Genomic DNA, 22,363 nt, shown 5'->3' on the forward strand with positions numbered 1-22,363 from the left:
ATTCATTACTCTCATTTCTGGCCATTAAAGCTTCATTAGCTTAGTGCACAAAAATCACAGGATTCAGAGAAAGACTAAATTTTACAAAAACTACATTTTACTTTTTTTGTTTTTTTTTACTTCTGATTCCTGTGATGCTATAGGTTCCATTTACAAGCTTTTCTACAGAGAAGAAGAGTTTGAAAATAGTGTTTGTGTTTTGAAACAGAGCGGCAGAAAGAGAGAATAAAAAAATTTCTCAGAGTCCCATGCTCCAGGAGCTTTTGAAAACATAAAATGTTGCAAAATTCTTAGAAGCATGGAGACTTGCTATTTTCAGAATACATAATGATTGATGAAACATGCAAATACTTCTTTAAGCATAAGAAGCAATTACTAGCTTTTTGCATCAATGCCCTACCCTTCCCCAGCCCTCCAGAGTCTTCTTCCTCCTACTGTGTGCCAGAAAACTTCCACTGCCCAGCTTTCATGCCAGACCCTCCTTTGCAGTGTCTCCACAATGCACCTAGCAGACAATAAACCCAGGGAGCAGGATGTCTGTCCTAAGAAACTCTCACTGTAGGCAGCACAGATGCACCAGTAGCATATCATACGTACATACATAGGACTGCTGGAAGTGTGTTAACAGAACACAGGATTTATTTCTGATTTGAGGGCCCACTTCCCTGTTCTCAACCTTTCTTCACTCCATTATCTCACTGTTTTATGTCTAATTTATATTACAAGCCTGCTGGCCCAGGGTTCTCTCATTTTTGTTTGTAAAATAACATCTATATACTTTCAGTGTAATAGAAATAATTGGAATGATTGCTTCATAAAATACAGAAATGACTCAGCTTAACTAGAAGATCTATTTCAATAACAATTGCTTCACAAAATTCATTATTGTAACTGGAAGTTAGCTTTCAAAGATAAAGTACAACGAAAACATAATTATGAGTTTCATAACTACTATCTACCCTGTAATTACACTTTGTCAGCCAACGTGCATTTAACAGCAGACAGGCATTAACTGGACAGGAGTGTCCTGTTTATTATTTGCATTTTATAATATTTAGGGGTAAAAAACATTTCATGGATTTTTCCTTTGTGGAACTGCTTTTCTTTGTAAGAGAGTGAATCTTAAACAGATTTTAGAGAGTCCTCATGAAGCACGTAACCCAATATGATCCATATTACAAAATTTTGGGTCAAATTCTGTCCTAATTTTTATTTTATTTTATTTTATTTTATTTTATTTTATTTTATTTTATTTTATTTTATTTTATTTTATTTTATGATAAAGGAATGAGAGAGAAATTAGGATTTGGTTTAGTTTCCAAGCAGAACGAAGATGAAATCTGCCAACATCTTAGAATATACTTAGAATTTCGGAACTTATCTTAGAAGTAGAAACCTAATGATCTACTTATCATTAGATCATGATATCTGATGAATTAGCCTTAATTTATCTGCTGCCCAACTGGTTGGAAACTAGTCCTATGATACAATTTAGATTTGAAATTATGGAATCTGTGCAATCCCTGGCATTAAGATGCCTAATTAGAATAAGAATGTATTTGAAATATAATGGGTGGATTTTTTTTTTTTACCTTTTCATTAGTAAATCTTCTGTATTTAAGAGTAAACTGCTAAACCCACAAGATTATTCAGATTCAGTTATTCCATCTTGTGTGATCAACAAAATAATCTTACAACAGCTGTAGAAGTCCCTTAACATCCCTACAGACAGGAAGTGTATTTACATATGCAAAACATGCCAAAGGAAAAGTGGTAAGTGAATGCACACAGCTCTGTTCTAGAAATGCTGTTCTAGTAACTTGATTGGAAGCATGAAAACAGAAGTATGTCAACAGCATACCTTAGCAATGAGTGCTCTGAGTGTAGCAAAGCAATGAGTCAGGTAAGTGGTGCTCTGATCACAGCCAAGAGAATTTACCAGGACCTTCAAAACTCCTCCTAAAAGATTGTCTCTGCATTCTGCTGCAAAGCTTGCCTACACATGAGAAAAACAAAAACTGCATGAGGCAATTCAACAATGAACTGGCATATAGGAACTGAAGTTCTGCTGTCTTGTCCATGAGATACATCCAGGAGTTTAGAGATTGCATATTTTTTATTTGTTAACAACTGCTTCAGAGGAATTTGAAAACACTTTTGTAGTGATCAGGAAGATAGAGGGGAAAATGTCCAAAACATTTCCCAATATCCACAGACCCTCCAATGCATTTTTAAGCTCAGCCAGCTTCTGCAGTAACTCTTGCAGCTCTGTCCACCTTCTGGCTAATCTTTCATGTACCCTGGATGAGGAAGTGATCCCGTGGTGGGCAAGCACCATCCTTTCCCTTGCCTCCTCATGCTCTGATTTCCTGGGCATATAGACTAAATCGGCATACTGGTAATACTCTGATCAAACCCACAACCCAAATAGTGGGGAGACTAGGTGCTATGAGTGGTGTCATGCAGAAATCATGCCCAGTACTACAAAAGTCTAGTAGCTAAATGGTTTTCTACTAACAGGTTTTCAGGAACAAACTTTTCTCCTCTCCATCTGTGAGAATATACACAGTGGAAATTTGGAATCTCTCCCCTAAACCAGAAGACCATGTCTAAGCAGAGTCAACTGTCATAGTTCCACTGCTGTCAAAGACCTGTGAAATTTTACTGCATCTGACTCCTGGAAGTCAGTTCTGCATCTTACATTGCTCTATGCGGGTGGAAGATACCTTACTGCACTGTGTGGGAGTCTCTGTGGGAGTCAAGGTTAAATCCTTGTCTCACAGATCCATACATGCAAGTATGACCACAGACCACTCAGTTGTCCAGTTCCAAATTACTAATATCTTCAGATACATTCCTAGCATAAATGAAGGTTTTCTTAGCTCATCCTCTCCAAACTCCAGGATCACATTAATACAGTGGAAATGGCTTTCAACATCTACTGAAGACAAGATGGCAGATTTTCATTCATCATAGCACAACGCCCTGCAGTAGAAGGGGCTTGTGGCAACAGTGTAAGGCAGACAGCAATTTCATTTTTGTATTCATTCTTCTTAATATACTTTTTCCTCTTCAAGATTATAAAAGTTTACAAAAGAGCTTTAATTAAAACATTTTGCACTGCGTAAGAAACAAAAGGAGAAATGAATCCTGCTTCCACTGGCTTCTGAGGCAGCAGGTATTGGTTATAAGCCAGCTCTGCTGTTTCCCACCTGGATGATGTTCTCTTGCATATCGAGAATGATCAGGTTAGCTTCAGTTGCCAGGTTTCCACTGATCAGAGCTTCTTGATCTAGCTCAGCTTTTGTCCTGCAAAAAGGAGTTCTAATTAAAGCATGCAGAGAGATAGATGGCCTGCTGTTTAAACAAAACCAAAATACAAATGATACCATTCTGAACGATTGCGTAAGAGCAAACAATGAAAACAATGTCCAGAGGTGTTTCTTAAGAACTATGGAGTCTATGAGGAGAGCTGATACCATAGAACAGGAGTCCCAAAGGGAACACTTGAAACTTAGGCCTCTGAATAGTTCAAATAAATGCTTCTGCTTCCTTAATAGCAATCTGTGTAATGGCTACTCTGCCCTCACTATCATTCAATTGTTCAATTGTTCAATAAGCTATACAGTAATTTCTGAATGCATTGCCTATGTCAGGACACCAAAACCCCAAATGGAATAGAAAGCAACTGATCTAACACTTCCAGGAAAAAAAGTAAAAATAACAGGCTTGAGAAAAGGGGAAATTTCTTCAACGCCATAGTAGCAGTGTTTGATGTAGGCAATCAAAATGTCGGTTCTTGAGACTGTTGACAACATAAGACAACAGGTCCAACAGCTGCAAGGTCAATACAGCAGTGCCCCAGGCTCATTGAAGAGATGACTGAAACATTTATAAAACACAAAATGTGGCGGTAAAGGCAATGCATGATACCCTCTTAGTTTAGACTTAAGGACGAGGACTGGAACACAGCTCCTCTACAAGTTGAATGATCTAAGCAAAGGTACAACTCCTAACAAAAGTGTATTTTCAGAGATCCCTTCTATGGTAGAAACACAAAGAGGAATCTTTGTTCTTCTTCCCAAACTGGTCGGAAAAGGGCTGTGGCATGGTCAGAAGCTGCTCTCTAGAACTTGAGATTAGAGCTGCTCTGATTTGGGCCAAAGTTCCTAAGATACATTTCTGTGGCTGGAACAACACCCTTACAATCAGATTTCTTAGTGACTCCAAAATCTGTGGCTTTTCTGCTATGTTCACTTACCTTGTCTGCCCAGTGGAGTCTTACCCAAAAAGAAAACCAGAAAAGTAAAAGACATCTTTTGGGCAGAAACAGATAATTCTGAGGAGAGCTAGGAAAGGAAGCTGGGGCAGTCAAATGGTTATTAATTACAGTCAAATGGTTATTAATTACACTGACTCAAAGTAATGAAGAACAGAAGGGCTTGCCAAAATGCTTGTGCTATAATCAAGCCAGGGATCACTAAACATGAGTAAGAACTGAACAAATTAAGCAAACAGTGCAGCCGCTTGAACCATTTCCAGCAGCCACACATTAAACATGGGTTGACTGGGTCCTCTCTGACACCACATGTAGCTTATAACTGCAACTACAATCCCAAAGCATGCTGGACCCAAGGAGAAGCAGGCTGAGTGAGGCTGAGTAGCAACCTGTGCAAACCTGCTGTGCCACGTACTATGTGCAAACGTCTTACTTATGGGACATACACATTAAAGGCATACAAAAAGGAGGGAAGCAAAGATCTCGCATACCACAGTGATGAATGCTGGGTAAAACAGAAAGGCCTGGACAGCATGCTGAGTCTTACTTATGTAACCAGAAGTTTCATTTTAAGTGGTTTAACTGATCTACTGTAAAGCAATATTTGAGCTGCTACTTGAAGACCGTTTTATTCTGATTTTAATGAAACTGGTTGGGTGAAAGCAAGCTGCTTTCAGGGAAAAATAAGGATAACCACACAGAATATGCACCTCTTCCAATACAGTGCAGAAAATGAAAGGATTCTTTCTTTCAAGTTTGGATAAATTCCAAATTAACAATCTTGTGTTCAAAAATGTATGTGATAACTATGGACGAGTGCTAGACTACAACAATGTAGTTGCTGCATAGCACAAGCCAGAGAACTCAGTTCAAATTCACACAAGTTGAATGATATCATGTGAGCTCACAGCAGCTGGACTGGGGAGAGGCTAAGTGTCTCTACATCTGACACACAGTGGCGTGTTTAGATAGTCAAAATTCAAGCAAGTGTCCATGGACAAATGACACATCTCCTTTAGGGGAAAGCAATAAGTTCCATGCTTCTAGAAACTTAGCACATACCATATGAAAATGCTGTTAGTAACACAAACCATTCCCCAAAATACAGTTTTTCATAAACCTAGTCACTGACTTGTCTACTGTCATATAGTGCGGTTAAGGTGAAATGTACTTCACAGTCATAGAATCACAGAATCACAGAATGGTTTGGGTTGGAAAGGACCTTAAGATCATGTAGATCCAACCCCCCTGCCATAAGCAGGGACACCTCACACTAGACCATGTTGCCAAGGCTCTGTCCAGCCTGGCCTTGAACACTGACAGGGATGGAGCATTTACTACTTCTTCGGGCAACCTGTTCCAGTGCCTCACCACCCTCACAGTAAAGAATTTCTTCCTTATACCTAACCTGAACTTCCCCTGTTTAAGTTTAAACCCATTACCCCTTGTTCTATCACTACAGTTCCTGATGAAGAGTCCCACTCCAGTATCCTTGTAGGCCCCTTTCGGATACTGACAGGCTGCTATGAGGTCTCCATCATAACTTATAACTTGCAACACGAAAAATATTCACTACAGAACCATCTTCCCCTACTCCTCTTGATAACTTTTCTCAATCTTAACATAGCATGTCAAACCCAGCTCAACCAATTTAATGTGGTAAACCCATACCACAGTACTCTATACAGTGAGGAGCCATAGCAACACCAAAATAAATGTCATAGCAAGCCTCTGTGGAGTATTTGATACAACTTGTATCAATAACTAGTGTTCACTACACTGATAATAAGAAGGAAAAAATGTGCAGATAACTATTTAAACTTCTCATTCAAGTATTTGTGATCTCTTTGTTGTGTCATAGCAACAGTTGGACACTCCTGCTACATAAACATTTTATATTTCTTTCTCTTTGGCAGAAGAGGGAAAGGATTGAAGCTGCTGATTTTGTAATAAACATTCCTAGAAGAAAGAACAAAACATGAAAAACCCAAACAGCTTTGGATCTAATAAAAGTAATATATATTAATTAAATGGCTTACTTATCTTGTCTCTCATTTGCCTGCCGCCAGTGAGTCTGCTCCTTTCTCCAGCGCAGGTTTTCACTTAGCCCCACTGATCTGTCATTCCCTAACAGTGCAACATATATCAGTGAGATTAAAGCAAAAGGGGACACCTGAAGCCTGATAGCTCACCGAAAGGAGGAGATACATGTCTGTAGCAGTCTGTCAGAACTAAACCATTCACCTTTACAGCCTTAGGGCTTTAGTAAAGGACAGGACCCCATCATTTTTTTAATCTAGATTTTTAGCATATTACCTTGTTTAATGTCTTCAAGGACAAGAACACAAATTATTCCATTTATTAAATGAAACAACCTTTTTTGCTACAAACAATTTGTTCTTACTGATAGTTTAGACACCATTTCTTGGCTTTTGATTAGACAGTAACACAGTTTCTCAGAATGTCTTAATACTTAGTTGGCCTCATATTCTTCAATGGAGAAGATCTCAGCCCTAGCTACACCTTGGATAGTTGAAAGCTAATGATATTTTTCTCCACAGCAAAACCAAGAAAGATCTGCAAGGGAAAGGTCTGTGGGTGAAAAACACAAGGATGAAAATGGGGGCTATGAATAAAACCCAACAAACTCATTTATGTCTACAACCTCTTGAGATCCTCTCAAAAGACAAGGAGGGACATGGGTGTGAAGTACCAGCTGGTATTCTGCAGCGCTTCATCATTTCTCCTCTGGCTCCTTCACCTCTCAGTAAAGCCTCTTCTAATCGGGCCTTAACATCTTGTGACTTCTGGAGTGCTTGGGTGCTAACTTTATCTGAGCTTTGTTTGCCCTGAAAGTAAAGTCAAAGCAATCAACACCAATGCCTCCATCATTGGGCAGGAGTCAAAATTACATCTCCAAAAGAAGACACAATAGGAGAGACACGTAGAGGGAGCAGAAATCAATGAATATGACTGACTACTATATAAAGGCTAAATAAATGTTGCAGATGAGGAAAGAGGCAGTGTATGTACTGCTAATAAACACAAATATGTAGCTTAGTGCTACAGAGAGAGAAATTGAAGTTCAGAGAGAAGGTCATTTGATGCATTTCAGACAGACCCTGTAGAGATGGAAGTCCTGATGTCCAGTACTAGATCTTAATTAAGGGGTCATCCTTAGTGTCCTTTCTGGTACTTATAGGAACTGTAATATATTGTCCACCAAAAATAGCCCTCAAATCCCCAAGGAAAGGAAAATAATAAAACAATTTAAGCCAACTTCATGGGACTTTCTCTAAGGTTTTGGCTGCATTTTGCTTGAAGGCTAGTGTAGGTTATTAATCTGGATTAATTTGTCCATTTGTAGAGTAGATTAAGCAAGAGCTAGTATAACAATCGTCAATAATTAATTTCTCCTGGACAGCCAGAAGTTAAGGAAAAAAACCCAACCCAAAACATCAAAACATAGCAGGACAACAAAATCAGGCCATGTATCACTTACCTTGTACTCAAAGCATGACACACAAATGAAAAGCAAATCTAAAATCCTGTTCAACTGCATGGACGGAAGATCTGCAATCCATTTCTGTATTAGATTCTGATCAGCATTTTTCATGATCCAGAGGAAACATATCAAAAGGTTGCGAGTAGTATCAGGACTTAATGTGGCACTCTGTCTGTAGGGCTAGGGCAGATAAAGTAAATGTCAGTTGAAAGAAGAAAAAGAAAAGGGAGGTAATTCAGGTGAAATAATGTTATTTAAACTTAAGTGAAATAAAATCTCAGAACTGGACTTCAGTAAATATAACCTCTATCAGGTTACACTGATTGTATTTTTTGAATGTGTGTGACTAGTAGCAGGACCAGTTGTACGCATGTGAAACACACAAAGAAGCATAAGAGCATTGTTTGCCAGATGCATGTATTTTAATTTCCTTAGAATAATGTGGAAAAAGATTCTATAACTGTTTGGTCGCTTCTTGCAAGGCAGTTGTGTCAGCCAAATTGTATAGGAGATAAAAAAAAAAACATGAAGAAAAAGATATACAGAGAAAAACAAGGATCTGAGTCCTAGATCCATGGATTCAGGTGAGACTGGGACTGGAAAACATTGGGGGAGTCACAGTGGCATTAGCTGATCTGGAAATAAGACTAGGTTGGGTGCGGAAACGGAAAGAGATGTGGGAGAAAAAGAGGAACTACTTATGGTAAAGGAGTAATTAAATGTCTAGGAGAGAAGAGTGGGATAAGACAGGAAGAATATGAGGCATTCTTTGGGGCTGGACAAAACAAGAACACAGTTTCTCATGACTGTAGTTATTAGTGGCAAGAAAGGATAAAAGGAGAAAACAAAGAGGAACATAGATACAAGAAAGGAGTCTGGCAGAGCACTGGCCATACCAAGGACACTAGAGGTATTCCAAAGCTCCTGAGGTTGAGTTGATTCCCTGCAATGGCAAGGGCCACGTTCTGATTGATTGCACCTGCAGACTCTTGCTCTTCTTCTGTGTTTCCTGTGCGTCCTTTTCCGCTGCGAGGATCTGAAACTAGATTTGAAATATCCTATTGGAAATTCAAGAACAATCCAGTTGTTGCTGCTCACATATCACAGTCTTCCATTGGACTGTAACCTAACAAAACAGTTGGAACCTCCATCCCTAAGACTGTTGGTCTGGCTGATGCATAAAGCAGTGAAAGAGGTCCAGCATTAGCAATACAGATTGCACCCATCTGCAAAGGCTGCCAAACTGTTCAAATAAACACAGGGAAAGGAGATGTGTCCAACAAGCTCCAGGTATTCAGAGAAGCTAGATTAAAAGCAAAGGCAGTAGCAAACATGAGGTTGTCTCTGAGGTTCAAAGCTGAGCCAGCACTTCATAAGACTGGGAACCATCCAGTTCCTGTCCATTTCAGGCAAGAGGATCAGCTCAAAAGCCATACATGGGTTTGGTGATATTCAGCAAAGTACATTAGTCTGCTAACAGCTGACAGAGCCGGTATTGCCTGCTGGCTACAAAACAAGTTTAATTTCAGGCACTTAACTGCTTCTATTCCTGGCTAGTTCTTGACATCACTTTCAATAAACAAGGTTATTTATACTTAAGTTTTGTAAAAATCTCCATTTCTTCTGAGTGTCCATTTTGTGTTTTGCAAGTCCTGTTTTCCAGAGAAGCAGAGTGACCAGCCAGACCCAGTGTGTTTGGAATGAGGTCAACAGCATCTTGTGACAGATATTAAAAAAGACAGACACTTGGAAACCTAGCCATACTGGTACATCTGGGTTTCCTTATAACATCTTCTTTTCATCTCTGGTATAAGAATAATACTTAGATTAGAGGAATGGGGTGAAAGCTGATTAGCCAAAGTATCTATCTTTAGACCAAAAGTGCTAAACAATACTTTCATAGTATTAAGTTTTTTTGTCCAGATATCTTCATGCAAAATATTTTCAGAAACAGTGACAAAAGTATGTTCTTCAAAGATTATACCTTTTTTCTTTACAGCCTTTATTTTATTTATGGAAGTGAAATGTAGTTTTCCAGGCAGCAGAGATCTACAGTATTACAAAAAAAAGTGAAATAGCTACTTTCAGCAGTATCATATAAACACACGTAGCAAAATGCAAGGAAATAGCTTAGTTATCTAAGCTATTGTTGTTTTAAAAGGCTTGATAATGCTGATTTAAAAGGTCCATAATGTAGAGCAAAGTTTATAGTTGTAACAGATGACAAAAATATATTTTCTGTGTGACAATTACATTAGCCAGAGATAAATTCTGGTATCATGTTAACAGCACTAAAGAGCAATAGAAAAAGATAGAAATAATACAATCCAATCTCTTTAATTGTGATGTAAGTCAGTATCATTCTTGTTTTCTGTTAAACCTATCTGTATCTTAATATTTCTTGCACATCTTGCAGGCTTTATTTACAGGATCATAATATTTACACTAAGAGATAGGCAGGAGTACTTACAGATACATCCCTGGTCTATCATTTGCTTGTGAAGTGAGGACACTGAAGATTTTCCTGTCTATAAAAACCCAGCTTACTTCTGAGTAAAGGAATAGTCAACTTTACTAGACTAGAATTTCTGCACTTAATATGGTCTCTTTTATGTTTGATAGACTGTTTAATAAAGTCACTCTAAGAAGCTGAAAAATACAAAGGGAAAAAGGTCTTACTTGTGAAATCATAGAGTTGTGGCAGAGAATCCAAAATTATACCAACCAAAGGGAGGTAGAGAGCTGCAATTTTAATCTTCACCTCTTTTTTGGAGCAACGTGGGTCTAGGTCATGGGAACTCAGCAGGCTAAGGATAGCACTGACAGCTTTTCTTTGCACCTTGCTAATCCTGATAATACAAAAACCACCCATGAGCTCCATTAGTGAGTCATGCAAAAATTATTTATAATTCAAAGATTTAAGAAACACACTGGAGGTGAAACAAATTAATAAACCCATACTCATTAGATAATCTCTTCCATTCTGAGCAGAGACTCATGTTCCTTGCAAAAGATAGCAGTATTACATCTCCAAGCCACTTCACCACAGCCAAAAGCACCCAAGCCTTTCAAAGTACCCGTAAAAATTCAATATTGTGAAGAGAGGTGCTTAAAGAAAAGCATCAGACTCTGGCCAAAGTTTAGCTAAACTCTTAAGTTCAAATGCAGAGGTGTTTTAAGAGACAAGAGCAGCTAGAATTTTGTTCTCAATTTAGGTGTTTCGCCAACACTCCTACAACAAATAGTATATTTTTATTCACTGGGACCAACATATTGCAGATAAAACAATGACTGGGTTATTTCTATGGTACAAAGTGACTTACTGAAAAGAGTGGGGAAACAGGACTGCCCTGGAATCAAACTATGACCTTGCCAAGAGTAATACTGTAACTTGGTTCCATTCTAAAATCTGCAAATTCGGATACCCACCCCTCAATGTCTGCATCCAGCGCTGCTGCCAATTCAGTGAAAAGCAAGCCGGTTAGAAAGTGCTGCTGACGGTATTCAGCTGAGAGGTCAAACACAGTGATTTTCTGGTCCTGGAAACTAGAGCAGGAGCTAGAGTTCTGCAGAAGTATATTAGAAGTGTTAAAGAACGATCACTGAAATCAAAGCTTCTTTAAGGGGTTGTAGTCACAGTACATGTAGCTAATGGAAAATCTCTACCAGACAAAAAGCACAGACTTTGAAAGAGGGTTGGACATTCTGGAGGAAAACATCTGAGTGTGATGTAAAATACACCTAGTTTCAAATAAGTCGCTTTCTAGGATGCAATCTCATCCTTTCTGTGCAAGAAACTCCTTCGACATTTTTCCTACCCTCTATTCATTAGTTTGGACAGCCCACAGTCAGAATTTCCTGCGAGTTTACAACTCCTTACATTGCTGTTACTGTTGCAGAGCAGCCATTGGGCATTGTACAACAAGAGGCTGCCTCTACATTAAGAGTGACCTTGGTGTCAGAAGCTCTGCACTGTGCCTTCTTCAGCATCCATGATGTCTAGCATAGAAGTAAGGTCAGGAAAGACATGCAAACAGTGTTTCCTTTCACCCTGGAAATCCTTAGCTGAGCTTGCTGTCAGCTGGCACAATTTAGAGCAGCCTTCAAACTGCTGTAATTTATGGCTTTGACTGATATACAGCCAGCCCAGGAATGGAAAGTTGCTGCTATATGTGTGTTGTGAACTTCTGAGCTTCTCCAATCACAGCTGTGTGCCACAGGTCACCTGGAATGTTTTTGTCCCCTGATGGGGTGAGCATAAGTCTGAGACTCTACTTCCCAGTGCAGTTACTGGGGTTTATGAGTCCAAATGTTGCTTTTAATTTATGTTCTTCAATATTCTCTCCTAATATTTCTGCCAGTCACCTGGAAATAATCCCAGAAAACAAACACAAGAAGTAGCAGTATACCACACTGTGGCAGCTGTCTTTCAGCATATTGGCTCAAATGAAACTCATGTCTCTGAGCATCCCCATACTTTGGATCCACCTATGTAAGTCCACTCCAATTTCAACCTCAAGCAGACAGGCATTGGCTGTACTATGTTTGTGTGGAATAATGTTAAAGCGTAGAGCACCAAGTTAAGTGAATTTGGCTTCTCTCCAAGAATTCCAAAAGATTTATTCACAAGGCCATATTTCTTACTGAAAATCTAACTCTAGCTGGGCAGCACTCCTGCAGACAGATCAAAATTAGTGCAACGGTGGTCAGCTAATGTAGTAAATCATCCAAAGAACACAAAAGCTGTATTGATTTGCACAGGTTGCACTTCACAGGTTACTCCTGAAGGAGAAAAAGAGTTGTTGATGTTTCTTGAAGGAAAGAAGGATTAAACTGGTGCGTGCCCAGCTCTGACTTGCTAGAACTAGTTGCAGGAGCTATGCTCAGTTCTTTTTCCCCATAAGCGGGAGAGTCCCATTTCTTGTTCTTTGCCATACAGGATTAGCATTAAGCAAAACTATTGGGAAATCCTGACTCTAAGACCTTACTGCTTTTCTTCTGAGACCAAGAAAAAAATTCAAGAAAATATTATTTACTCTTACTGACCTGTCAAAACCCTTAAGGTATCATCTTAGCATCCAACTAATTCTTTGGCAATGACACTTGAAAAAGAAACCACGAATCTGAACTCTGTCGTTACTAGGAGTGTTTTTGAGTCTCCCACCATTCTTAGCTTCAGTTCCATTCCCCTGCATCCAAGGGCTGTGGCAATTATGGGGCAATGCACTGAAATGCTTCATCCCAGTCCTGACCTCTGCAAGATCACTAAGGTGGAAAACAGGGAGGCTAGCACCCTTTGTTAGGGGGTCTGCCCCATGGTAAAAGTAGAATGTAGAGGAGAAGGGCACAAGACTGGCAAAATAGTGTGTGGCATGCCAGACAACAACTTCTTCATTCAATATGTTTGTGAATTCCATGCCCAGGATGATGGATGGGAGGTCCTAACATTCAGAGCTGTGTCAGTATCAGTCTGGAAAAATGTGCATGTAGTGGAAATGACATTCTGGGAGAAGTGAGAAGTGATGAGGAGAGGCATTCACAAAAATTGTGTGAAGAGGTCTACTCAGGATAGCTGAGTGTTTCCACACAGAAAAAAATCATAAAGCTCAAATAAAAGTGAAAACACTGTCCAGAAAGCACAGAGAAATTGTTGGCAAAGTCATAGCATCATCTGTATCACTGGGGCAGGAAGAAACCCAGAATAAAGTACGTGGCTGTTTGAAAAGGAAAGCACGATAATCCTGCTCTGAACAACACTAATGCTCAACAGAAATCCATGATTGCAGGATATTGAAAACTGCAATGATTTAGTTGCTAATTTGCATAGTGGTAGCATCTACATCCACTTAGGGAACAAGAAGTTCAGCTAGCAGGAAAATGCACAGAAAGTTTGCTTGCCATAATTCTCCAAAACAGATATTGAAATACGTATCTGTGGTTGGGTATGGATGGGATATAGGTGCACCTGTAAATTAGCATTCAGAGCCGCATTCCTTTTAGACCCAGTATGTCTACCTTAACCATCATTTTCTGTTTACATGTTTCTAGAGGGGCACACACCTAGATATGTCATGTTAAGCTTTAATTTCTGTAGATGCAGTCTTGCAATAGTACTCTCTTAATCTTTGTTCTTCTGCCCCTCTTCTTTCAAGAGGGAAGTTGTTCTCCCTGATCAGGGAGTTGTTCTCCCTGATACTTTAACCTAAGTATCTGACTATAGAGCAACATAAGTCTTTCTGTACATGTGTGTTTTATGTGATGTTGATGCAATACCATCTAATGGATGCCTACCTGGGAAGATAACGAGGGAGAGGGGGATACTGGAGCATATGCAGAAGTCATGAAGAAGAGGTTCAGATTGAGGTAATGCTCATGGCTGCAGAGAATTCTCAAGAACTCCAGTCTCATTGAAATCAGGGTGGAGAGTGAATTCAGCTTGTTTGAGAGCTAGAAAAGCAAAACAAAAAAGTGTCTGTGATGGGCATGCACTATTTAAATTACCATGCAGTGAAATATCCTGTTTCCTGAAACAGAAATAGACAAATAGCCCAGCATGCATTAAAATGCTAACTGGTTCCCTGTACCTAACTAGTTTCCATCCATTAGCTGCTCTTTGCTTGGCAGCGGTGGTGTCTCTCTTCCCCTGCCCCTGCTTGACTTACCAGCTTCCTAAGATACAATGAATTGTGGGTTGGTTTTTTCCTCCCAAAAGAAAATAATACGGTAATTTTTCACTTCTGCATAACACATAGATTAAAATCAAACAAAACTTTGCTGGGTCTGTGGCAAACTCATAAAAAGTCATAAAAAGTCATAACAAGTTTCTAGGCAACACAAAGTGAGAGTGGTCTTGTCATTTTCCGTCATATGAACAATGACATCAGTGGAGTATTGCACATACATTAGGAAACAGGGGTGGTAGCCACCTTGAGTTCTCCTACCTACCATCAGCTGTCAGAGGTTCTTCCTTTGGCAAAAAAGCCACAGCAGGTATATCAGGTCACAAAACAGATGGAAAACTTTTCCCTTAAAATACAACAAATCATTTCATAACAACATGCTGCATCTTTTTTTTTTTTTTTGGGAGCGGGAGATGCTTGTATAGAGAAAAGTCAGAGATAGATCATTTTGACTGAATCTCCCAAATTTAAATAACGTCCAAAAGCTGCTCTGTATGGTCTGCGGACCCTGCTGCTAGGGGGTGTAAAAAAGTAAGAGAAGAAATGTGGTTCCATGGATGCTCTGCAGTAGTGCAAGGTATGACACTTCTAAAAGGATCTTAACCTCCACCCAACTTTTTTCTGAGACCACAAATCAAGAGAGTGTTAAAGTCTCTGCGTATGCATTAAGAAATAGGAAACTTACCTAGCTCTTTAACACAACTCGAAGGATCTTGATGGATAAATGAATCGAACAGAACACTGGACTGTCCATAAACCACATGCAATCCCAATCATGCATGGTGCCTACCTGATTACAGTAATGTTTGATGAGATTAAACACAAATCCTCGGTCCATTAAAGAAAGAAGATCATACAAAAAAAACGCCAGGCTGATATTAATTTTTTCTGCTTGCTCACTTTCCTTTAAAAAAAAGGCGAAAAAATGCAGTTATAGTGTATAAAACATATATAAAGGAAGAAGACCTTTTAGAATCATTAAAAAGCAGTATAGGAGACAGCTCCCAGAACCATCACATGGAACATACTGGTCAAGATTGTTTCAGTACTCCAGTTTACATAATCTTGTTAAAATTATACAGAATCATTCCTGTAAATTATTTCAACTGTTGTAACTTTCACAGGGAATATCAAAGGATGAATGAACAAGTTTATCAACACAAACCTTTGGGCTGACAACAATGAAACACAATTTGAGACCTGTTCTGAATTACCTATGGGCTGCAATCCTGCACATGCTTTTTACTTATTTTTTTTTCAATAGAATCTTTAACATTAGAGGATGCTGGTTTACATACTTAAAACATAAGATGCTGTTTTAAATTATTAATAAAAATCTGTCTTTGCTGATGGAATGCCAAGTATTTTGTTTAGAAATTTTAACTATAAAACTGACAGTAAAAAAATACTAGTAGGTTAAATCTGTGGGTTTTACCATCCAGCAGCTAAGCTCTTGCATTGGCCTGATTACCAGAGATACGCGGACCCAAGCAAAAACCACAAAGAACTTCATGTGCCCCCTAAACTAAGGCTACAGTTACTTCAAACATACCAATTTAAATAATAAAATCTCTGTAGCATATATAGCTCACCAAGAAAAATTGGTGGAGGTGCCTGAGGGATCTGTACACATTTAATGCTCAGAGCCCTCAGGTGTGTTCAGTCAAGACTGACAGAGATGACTGAGAAAAATGTTGCCCGTACTCGTGTCTCTGACTGCTGAGAACAGGTGTGCAGCACCTCAGGGTGGTTACAATTTAACTTTTAATTTCTTAACCTTTTTGTGGCTGTTCAGGAATAATACACATCTATCTCCCATGATCTGTAATTTACACAGCAAGACATTTTTCTGCTGTGAAGAAAAAATTAGTTTTCTACTACCTTGCTTGGCAGGTTAAAATATACCAGACATATCACTGCAGAATCCCAGGGCAATCTGACATGCTCAATCATGTATTGAAACAGAGACTGTTACTGTTTGGATTCATAATCAGACACATATTGCCTACCGCTGCTCTGTACAACTAACCAACGGCCCTCATTCTGCAAATGCTGCAGACGGATTTTCAAACATAATCAGGTTCTATACACTCAGTCTATCAAAACTGAATTGAATTAACAGCCCATAACAACTTGTGTATTTTTTGTGAGGAAGTCATAAAATACTAATCCCTTGGCAAAACCTACAGTTCTATTAAAATATTTTTCATGTAACAAATTTTTATTACATAACATACTTAAAAGAAAAGTGTCACTGACTCCTTAAGTAAAGATTTCTGTGAAAACACTTTCTCTGCTTGTGGCTATCACAGAAGTACACCAAAGGATCGAGCAAAGAGTAAAGCTTCAGTAACAACTTTTTGGTGGACAGTGACAATAACTTCCACCATTCTCTGCCCTCAGTTGTCTGGCCTTGGCCTTTTCCCTGTTTCTGCTCCTCAACAGTGGGGCACACATGGAGAAGTGTATCAGTAAACAGAGCTGGTTGAAAAGGGACGTGGCAGGCGAGCTCTCCAGTCTGGTCTGCCCTGTGGCAGAGCTCACCGCTGGGCTGGCATAGTGCATTTGGCAGCTCTGAAGCATGAAAAAAGTCAGTTGCAACAAATGAGCAAACAGCAGACACCCAGTGCCTATCTGTGGCCTTAACTTTTGTCTGTTGGCTAATGTGAAGTGACATCAGTGATATAAGCTGACAATATTACTGTTAAAATACAAATTACATTTTGTGATCCTTTCAACTTTACAATCTATCAGTGCAGCCTGTTAAAACATATCAGGAAAAAGAATTTAATGGGATTTAGGGCTTACTTCTTGTCTTTAATTTTCATGTGGCCAGTGCCTCTTTAAAGAGACCTGGGGTTAGATCACTCATGTTTGGATTTTGCAGCCCTCAGGAGGAATACAGCCTTCATATTGCACAGCCCACTGCCACCAAAAAAGTCAAATGTGAAGTAACTACTGTGCCTTATAAATGAGGGTAGCAGGCATAAACCCTGCTTGGGCTGCAGTTTGATGTCCTGGCTAACCTGGCATAAAGCATCACTACCACTAAAAATACATGTCCAACCTTTCCTGTTGATGGGAAAGAGGATTCCCTCCCTGCATCCTGAAGTCATACTGAGAAGCAGACTGGAGAGCTGAGCTGAATAAAAACAAACTGTCTACCAGGAAAGCACAAGGTTCCCTCTTGCACAGCCACAACTCTAAGTTAAGGTTTACGTGAGAATACTGCCTCAGTTTTGGCCTAAGTCAAGTGACACTGATAAAGGTGAAATGAGATTAAATATAGCTCTGTGTAACACCATGTGAGTAGCAAGGATCCACAATGGTTATTTTGTGCATTTACCTTTTGTGGCTTGACTAAAAGTGCAGCAATCTCTGAAGTAACCACACTAACTATAGTAGTAATATCATCTTTGAAGCGATCGGAGAACCGGCTTCTTCGTGGGTTGTCTTGTTTCTCTATGCTGTGAACATACTGAGCCATACTCTTTATCTGCAAAGCAGAAAAAAAAAATATACAAAAATGCCCAAACTGGAGGTAAAACTACTGTTTTAAGTTTGTGCCTGGGAGTAAGATTCCCTACTTCTTTTTCCCTGAATGTAATCAGTCTCATCTTCTCAGAGCTGCTGTGATAAATGCTGTGATAAATCCTACATGTACTGGCAATGACAGTAGAGAGCCTAAACCTCACACAGACAGACATTGACTTCTGTTCAGGTTCATGCAGTTGGCTACTCTCAGCACCTGAATTCAGAATGACCCTCCCAAGACCCTTCCATCTGCAGCTCTGAAATGCTGCTGTTTGCAACGTTTGCCCTTCATGATGACAGAGAGTGACACTTCTGGAATTAATTCTTATTTCCTCATCTGATGTTGGGTTGTTTATATGCTGCCAGTGAAAATCAGTATGTTTTTTCCACTGACATCCATCACTTCAGGGTTCTGTGACACTGTGAGCTTGGGGAGCCTTGTCACTGCTCTCATGCTGTTAAATAAGCAGAAAAGATAGGAACAGGTATTTACAGAAAAGGAAGGGCTCGGTTTGATGTCTGTCTGTCAGCCTTCTGCAAGCTGTGTACCACTGTGCATGTAGTTTGCACAGGACTTTGCCATCACGAGCTGTCAGTGGGGAATCAAGTGAATATGGAGGATTCTTTACTTGTACTTTCTCCTTTTCACACTGGGGCTGAATAACTGATGAGGTTACCACCCAACTAAACCTGTGCCTGGAGTACCCACTACATTTCTCCATCAACCTACTGTAAAATACCACTGTCAAAGCTTACCAGGAGCTCAAAGAAGAACCAGGCATACTTGAAGACAGATTCTCTCACCATACCCGTGCTGACCACCATCTGCAGTGCCAGCTCCTCATGGAAATGCTAGATAATAAACACACAGTGTTGGGAAATGTTTTTTCAATCAACTCATCTTTCAGTTTCAACACTCCCCTCTTCTCTGTGGGAAACTTCCCCAAAGGGGAAAGTCAGCAGCTGGATGGGGATGTGTTGACATCCCTGCAGGATCAGAAGGCAGATTTGACCAAAATGACATACAAGTAGCATTGGTGGCAAACAGACTTTTTGGGACCTAATTTCCTGTGGATCCAGAGTCCTGGATAACTAAAATGGAAAATGCCTTTGGTCTATCGTCAGGCCACTGGCTGTGTGCATGACAGGGAGCAGTCACATTCCCTACTCTCCACTAAGCACTTCCACTTAGCACATTCATGTTTTTTGAGAGAAGGTATAAGTAACATTGTTTTTGTGGTGGGAAAGAAGCACACAGTGATAACCACAACAGAGCTTGTACAGAGATTTGTAGTTGGAGACAATACTCTTTGCAGTGAGATCTGACCATAAGATACCCAATCCCAATGATCTAAACTTTTAGGAAATGCAAATATGGAGTAAAATTTTATTACAATGACTGTTTTCTATTCTGACTCAGACAATAAAGTTAATGGGATTCTTAAGCATATTTAAATTGAATAGGACATACTAATTCATCCAAAAGTTAGATTGGGTATAAATCTCTATGCTTTTTGGCAGAAATCAAACCAATAAACAGGAGTAAGGAAGGAGAGTTTCTGAACTGTAATTCAGATTCTGAACTGCTCATTTCAGGGTTTTTCCCCTCCTTCTTCATCCAAAGCCACTGCTGCTGACCAATGCCAAACACAGGGCACAGCTCTGGAAAAATTATCTATGTGACATGGTATCTTCTATGTTGTTAAAAAGCTATTTGGGAATGCACAGTCAAGATAGGAAGGAATTTAGTGGTTATAAAAGCTACAAAAAGGAGAAAAGAAAACATTCGTTACAGAAGAAAGAAATGGCAAACATTTCTGAATGGGGTTTACTGTAACATGTAAAGGCAGGTATACATGGGTAAACAGCAGTGGAGAAAGACAGAAGCCCTAACATCTTGAGAAAGAGAGCAAAGGGAGGATCCAGGCAGGCTGCTACTTGCCTAAATGAGTCCCGGTAAAAGCAGAAAAGAAGAAAAAAGTCTAAAGACTCAGGAGCAGAAGGAGAAAAGTTTGGGCAATATTTACCCACTGATTCAATATTCCATCACAAACTCTTTGTTCAATAAAACTGGTTGTTATTTTGTTCTCTCTTTCTCCTTTCCTCATTTTGAACCTCTAATTATCAGCACAGCCTCAGGAGGTTCCAGGCTGTGTTAGTGTGCTCCCTCACGCTTAGTGGTAGGCTACCTTTTTATTGGGTGGTCTTGGGCTTGCACAAATGCTTGGCATGTCATTTGTTCCTTCAACGCAGAAAGACATCCGACTGGAGCTGTGATCCATAGGCTGGAGGGCATAGCCAGAAGAAATACATAATAGGAAGTTCATACATACATTAATTAAGAAAAAAGAAATCAACAGCGGGTTTTTTTGTTTGTTTGTTTTGTTTTGTTTTGTTTTTGTGGTTTTTTTGGGTTTTTTTGACGATGTTTATAGACGTTCACCTAAACAGCTCATCTCTTTCCTTCTCCACATCCCACTCTCCTCTGGAGGCCAAAGACCACCCGAATGCCGCAGCCGCAGGAGAGTGCAAATGCCAACACTGCCATCGCGTGTCCAATTTCAGCACTGCAAATGTATTTTGGAAGCGCTATAAGTCACCTTTTCCAAGGGTGAATTTCAAAGGGTCCTTTAAGTTTCTCCGGTGGCTCTACATCCCAAATTAAATAGCATCCGTGAGTCTTTTCTTCATTAAAAGTAATGCCAAATCAAAATGAGATGAAATGGCAGTAGCCAATTGTGAATTGCTACATTTATCAATGTGATGAAGCTGTAATATCAAACATTTTACTTCTGGATTAATATATAAAAAAATTGCCTGCCTTGAGCTCTCTTTTTTAGTGCACTGTACATTACAGAAAAATTCATAAAGCCATTAAGTTCAAATCTACATTATTAAAAATTGCTATGGATGAATATGTATGTCCATATAAACAAATCAAGTAGACTGGCAAAGCCTGTGTGTCTTACTAGCTGTGGTTTAATTTGCTGAAGACAAGCAGCCATTCACTTTAACTGGAGAGGCATGTGATCATTCAGTGGAGAAAAGACTTCAAAATGTTTCTGAAAATAACTTGCTTGAGAAGCAGTATTTTACATAGGTAACACTCCAAGAGACGGGAGGGGGGATATGGTTCAGAGCTCAGCAGACATGCTGCTGTGGAGCCTTGCCAGGGCTGCAGCTAGGAGCGGGCTCCTTAAACAGGCAAAAAGTCCTGCTTTTGTCAGCAGCACAGCTTCCCAGCTCCTGCTGAATGAGGAACTCTAGATTCTGGTTTCCTCAGACAGCTAAGCACAACCACCCTCATCAAGCTCTGAGATGAGTCTGTGACGCTGTAGACTGGCAAGCATCAGGTGCCAATGAGGGAAGAAAAATTCAGCTTCTTGGCTATCATCACCCTTTCTATCCTGCAAGCTGTTGGTAGTGTATGTAGTTGTGGATAAGAAAGACAGAGGAAGTTTGTGTTTCACTCCGTGGTTAAGTACTTGGAAAGACCCAGTTACAAAATCTGCAAAATATCATCTGTACTATAGGTGATATAAAATCATGGGGCTGCTGTCATACAAATTGCTCTGTGATTTGAAAAAAAAAAAAACCCGAAAAAAAAACCCACCCAGAAAACCAAAAAAACACCAAACCAAACCAACAAACAAACTTAAGACTTAAAAAGAGCAAGAATAAATTATCAGTGCATTTCAGGAAAACCATTTCTCTTCTGAGGAGTCTTTCACTCCTTTTAGAAAGTGAATTTGTTCCCAGTGTAATCGGTAGTAGTCTTTTATCATACTGACTCTGTGCACCTGGACAAGACCATGTCACCAGATGTGAACAGAACCTAAATGTCAAGAAGAACAGGAGATTGAGGCATGACAAAAAAGAAAATACCTCTGAGGAGTGTCTGTGCGTCAAGTAAGAGACAGGGTTCTTACCTGTTGCTCTCTTCACTGACGAGAGATCAGAATTTTGCAATAGGATTTACCATGTGCCTATGTCAAATCAGCTAAACAGCAAATGCTTCTGGTGATATATACAGTGCATTTATACAAAGCAAACCCTACCCTCACAGAACAAATCTAGACTATTAGGTTTGGGTCCATACAATTCCCCAGATATTTGACTTTTTTCTCTTACCTTGGATGCCATGATATTTTTGACTTCCTCATCAGCAGCAGTTTGTGTGACAGCAATGTCAGGATTACTGCAGCTTATCACTCGGCTCTGCAGGAGTTTACTCCCAACAGACATTGCGGAAGTGCGTCCAAATGTGTAATAACGAGACTCTGTCAAAATGCCACTGCTGCCTGCACCTGCCCATACGAAGATGTTTAAACTAAGACTAAAGGACATACACATGAGACAGATATG

General features: G+C 39.6%; 1 protein-coding gene across 5 annotated transcripts in view; it reads right to left on the reverse strand.

Moving 5' to 3' along the window:
* DOCK8 (dedicator of cytokinesis 8) overlaps positions 1-22,363 on the reverse strand; it is an 88,822-nt gene that overhangs the window by 17,062 nt on the left and 49,397 nt on the right. For 4 of the 5 annotated variants that reach the window (XM_030511936.1, XM_030511933.1, XM_030511938.1 and 1 more), the window contains 14 exons: positions 22,130-22,305; positions 20,188-20,283; positions 18,755-18,850; positions 17,811-17,960; positions 15,255-15,368; positions 14,076-14,231; positions 11,214-11,350; positions 10,464-10,633; positions 8,681-8,826; positions 7,782-7,964; positions 6,945-7,128; positions 6,319-6,406; positions 3,213-3,309; positions 1,862-1,996 (listed from right to left, as the gene is read on the reverse strand). In XM_030511936.1, the coding sequence (XP_030367796.1) occupies positions 1,862-1,996; positions 3,213-3,309; positions 6,319-6,406; positions 6,945-7,128; positions 7,782-7,964; positions 8,681-8,826; positions 10,464-10,633; positions 11,214-11,350; positions 14,076-14,231; positions 15,255-15,368; positions 17,811-17,960; positions 18,755-18,850; positions 20,188-20,283; positions 22,130-22,305 (1,928 nt within the window). The remainder of the gene's footprint in view (positions 1-1,861; positions 1,997-3,212; positions 3,310-6,318; positions 6,407-6,944; positions 7,129-7,781; positions 7,965-8,680; positions 8,827-10,463; positions 10,634-11,213; positions 11,351-14,075; positions 14,232-15,254; positions 15,369-17,810; positions 17,961-18,754; positions 18,851-20,187; positions 20,284-22,129; positions 22,306-22,363) is intronic. The other variant, XM_030511934.1, reaches the window with a different exon arrangement.

The sequence above is a fragment of the Strigops habroptila genome, chromosome Z (assembly GCF_004027225.2).
Source record: "Strigops habroptila isolate Jane chromosome Z, bStrHab1.2.pri, whole genome shotgun sequence".
Classification (NCBI taxonomy): Eukaryota; Metazoa; Chordata; class Aves; order Psittaciformes; family Psittacidae; genus Strigops; species Strigops habroptila.